General features: G+C 38.1%; 1 protein-coding gene across 1 annotated transcript; it reads right to left on the minus strand.

Moving 5' to 3' along the window:
* Positions 1-1,235: 1,235 nt before the first annotated feature.
* On the minus strand, positions 1,236-2,830 carry LOC121997717 (protein NEDD1-like). Its single transcript, XM_042552299.1, has 3 exons — positions 2,657-2,830; positions 1,473-1,730; positions 1,236-1,376 (listed from the first exon to the last, which is right to left on the minus strand). The coding sequence occupies exons 1-3, from the start codon at positions 2,828-2,830 to the stop codon at positions 1,236-1,238; spliced, it is 573 nt and encodes a 190-aa protein (XP_042408233.1).
* Positions 2,831-3,774: the final 944 nt, after the last annotated feature.

The following is a 3,774-nucleotide window of genomic DNA, read 5'->3' on the forward strand; positions in this document are numbered from 1 at the left end:
ATTAGTTGTGTTTTAGAACTGTGGGAAACAACACCCAAGGTGAGACATGCATAAGACTTACAGAAAAGACATACTGTTGTTGCAGAGCAATCATCTAGTAGAAATCAATTCACTAACAATTATTGAATTGAATCAGAGATGTAAACCAAAGACATGCAGGTCACTCTAGAATAATCATTAACAGTGGTTGAACTGAAGAAAAGATGTAAACCAGAGAGACGGGGAAAAAATGATTTCTTTATTTATTAAACTTTTGATGAATACCCAAAATCACAGTGAAAACACTTCTTTAAATATCATAGAAATATATTGTATCTGTTCTCACTTATAATTTGTTTCACAAGGCTAATCAAGCATCATAACAGGTATCAATAAACTAGCACAGATGTAATTTTCAATCAATCTTTATTTAAAAAGATAGATTTTTTTTATCTATGTGCACTGCCTGTGATCTAATAATCTAAAACCCAAACGTGTGATTTTCTCATATTACTTGATGAAATTGAATCTAAATCTATCATATGAGATCAAATAAACTAATAAAAACCTTTGCAACATCTATATGCTTGCATGTTCTGCATGACCTGACAGGATTGTTTAGCATAAAAAGAACAAACATGACTATGAAAGGCATGCTATCATCAGCATATAAATAGACTATTTAATGAAGCAGTGAAAAAAAGAATCAAGATGACTATGAAATACATGCTATTCTTGGCAGATAAGATATCTTACCTCTGAACTACTGTATGCACGAAGAACTGTGAAAGGTTGAGGTTTCCCTCGAACATCATAGAATACTACACGTCCATTATTTGTCCCAGCAGCCAATAGATTACCATCATCACAGTATGCCAGCGATGAGAAGGGTGCCTCAAAAGGCATGCAATATGAGGGTCTTTTTGTTCCAGAATCAAACATATACAACTTTTTATCAAGACCAACTGTAACAATAATCTACAGGGAAAACAAGTCAGGATATAATGGCCATTGATTTTCTATAGAACAAGCACCTCCCATCCAACAAAACTAGCCAAACCATGTATAATTATCCACCAGAAATCCAAATCATTTAATAGATTCCTAGGAAGATAATACCTTGTCACTTGATGGAGAGAAGCAAATACCAGTTGTTGGGGCAGAATGTTGTTTCAACCAAGAAACCTGACACCAAGAGCCAGAGTGAATGGAGATCAATTTTTTAGTGAATGCAGGGAACAAATACAATTTCTCCTTCATTTTAGCAGATTAAGAAATATTATTTTACTAACCTTTGGTCTGCGACCAGTTGTATCCCAAATATGAACAGATCCATCATCCCCAGCTGTTGACAAAAGATGTCGACTAAATCGAGAATAATCAAGTACTCTTAGTACCTGAAATCGCATCACCGATACAGATTCATGTTAAACCAAAAAAGATGTTAGTAGAGCGAAAGTTTGGAATTTTCAAAATATTTGACAGCCAATAACCTGCCCATTTGGATCCTTGAGTTCAGCCCGTGTTCCGGAAGCAAGATAATGAAGTATGAGATCCCCCTTCTCGTTGATGGATGCTAAATGTTCATCTTTGCAGTTGTACATTACACCTGTAATTGTGTCAATATGACCACTCAACCGTTTGATGCACCTTTTCCTCTGCAGGTCCCATATTTTGACAATATGCCCACTTCCTCCAGAGCAAAGATATCTAGAACTTTTATTACTAAAGCTGATACAATTTATGGATTCCTACAAAATAGAGAAAAGTAAAAAAATCTTTAAAATGTTTGATATATTATGCACTCATAATTACACAGATAAGAAGTGTTTTTATTACTTAAACCCATGGCCATATTGTCATTTAGGTCCTGTTAGGCATCAATCAGAATCGGTAAGCTTACTAAAAAAATACAGGTATAGTCACCCAGACTGCGAGTATGCACTAATTTGTCCCTAATCACAACAAGGGGAAACAAGGCTCAGGAGCGGTACTTAGCATTACAATGAAACATACAAAAATAACGTAAAGGATTCATATTATTACAATTGCAAATATCGAAACACGGCACAGTCATAAAATTTCTCTTAATTTTTACCATCAAGTGAAAACTTGTAGAATAATCAAGTTGTACTCATTCTATGTTTACAAGCAACATTTTCCATGCTCTGCACTCAAACGCAAAGAAAAAAAAAACTACCTGGAAAAGGAGAAAATCTAGCTTTTAAGTCTCTTATTTCTTCAATGTGTAACATCAGAATAAGCAATTTTTGCAAAGTCATCAACTGTAAAAGTCAAAGTCAGACTTTGCTATATTGGCAGACATTGCTGTACAATTAGATGAAAAGAAATAACCTACCTAGCAAAAGAGATATGCTAGCTATTTTCTTCTTATTTGTTCAACATGTATGCTAAAATTCATAAGGGAGTCAAACGAACAATCACCATTGTTCGAAGAAAATATTGATGGAAGAAAATACCCAGACACAACATAGCAAGAAGGTGGCAATTTCTATCGTGCCAACAGTTCCAATGCTTTTCTTCCAAGAGAGACAGAGAGACAGGGGGGAAAAAAATGCAGGCAATGATTTGAATGGCATCCGGGCATCTGTAAATTTCCAGAAAACCAGATGTATTGATCACAATAGAACAAATTAATGAGCAAACAATGAGCTACCTCAATGTCATCAGCAAGGTCGCTGCCGTGAGAAGGAAAGGATCCCATACTTTGGCCATTTTTATTCCAAAGTGATATCTTTTTATCGTCACCAGCACTAGCAACCACTAGGTCTGCACGAACATAAAGATTAACCTTTAGTAAGATTTTCCCACCGTAAAAGTCAGCCACCATCCGCTGGATTAACAAAATTAACTAAGTTATACAAGATACAAAATAAATTTGAATGATGAGTCATGGGAAAATTAAATTCTGATGGAAAAATTCCAATTCGATCATAATCAATGATAGCAATTAGTATTACCTCTCCCTTTTGCTTCATTCTGAATCACTCTCCATGGACATGGCCTTTAATCCTCTTCTCCTCTGCGAATTATGGAACAGGAAACAAAAGAACATGAGATGTGAATGGGATGCAGGAACGAGACGAGCAAATTAGTCGAAGGTAGAGAGAGAATTTCTACCTTTCTTGATCCCTTCTTCTCCCTGACTACATACCTCTCCTGTGAGAGATCTGACAGCCATGCTCCAGGACTCACCAACTAGATCGAGTTTGTCAAAGAAATTAGAGGAAAAAATTAGTTTTTTCGACTATTTGATCTTAAAAATCGGATTTTTGGAGGGAACGGAAGCATACGAGTATGCATTTTTGGACGAATTTGGATCTCTTCTTGGGTCGCTGCGGCAGCTTGCACCCCTTCATCACCATGAAGTCCTCCTCCTTCTCCTTGTTCGACAGTGAAACGAAGAATCGAGGTAGAGAGGCTGCCGAGGCTCTTTCGTCGGCGTTCTCGCCCTCGCATACCAACGCCGCCGATCCCCTGGTCGTGTAGCAACGGTCATCCTTATCCGGCGACGACGAGACAGATCGGGAGTTATGGTTCTCGCTCCCGGCCGATTCCGACCTCCTGTGGATAAATCCGAGCAGTGGTTACTTCCATATCTCACCGCCGACACCTCAAACTAGATCAAACCCTAACTTTTCTGGATCAACCTCCGATCTATTACCTGAGGGGATAAAGAGGCGGGTGTAGGGGGGACTCTTGATCTGCGATGCGGCGGACATTCCGAGACGCGATTCCCCTCCGGACGCCAGATTTTGCCGCGGATCCTTTGTC

This window comes from Zingiber officinale, chromosome 1A (genome assembly GCF_018446385.1).
Source record: "Zingiber officinale cultivar Zhangliang chromosome 1A, Zo_v1.1, whole genome shotgun sequence".
NCBI lineage: Eukaryota > Viridiplantae > Streptophyta > Magnoliopsida > Zingiberales > Zingiberaceae > Zingiber > Zingiber officinale.

Bases quoted from the DNA above. Each gene is read 5' to 3' on its own strand.
- LOC121997717 (XM_042552299.1), bottom strand. From the start codon at position 2,830: ATGGTGGCTGACTTTTACGGTGGGAAAATCTTACTAAAGGTTAATCTT. The intron at 1,731-2,656 runs GTAGCTCATTGT...TCTATTTTGTAG, and splicing joins ACCTTGCTGATGACATTGAG to GAATCCATAAATTGTATCAG. The intron at 1,377-1,472 runs GTTATTGGCTGT...ATGCGATTTCAG, and splicing joins TCAAGGATCCAAATGGGCAG to GTACTAAGAGTACTTGATTA.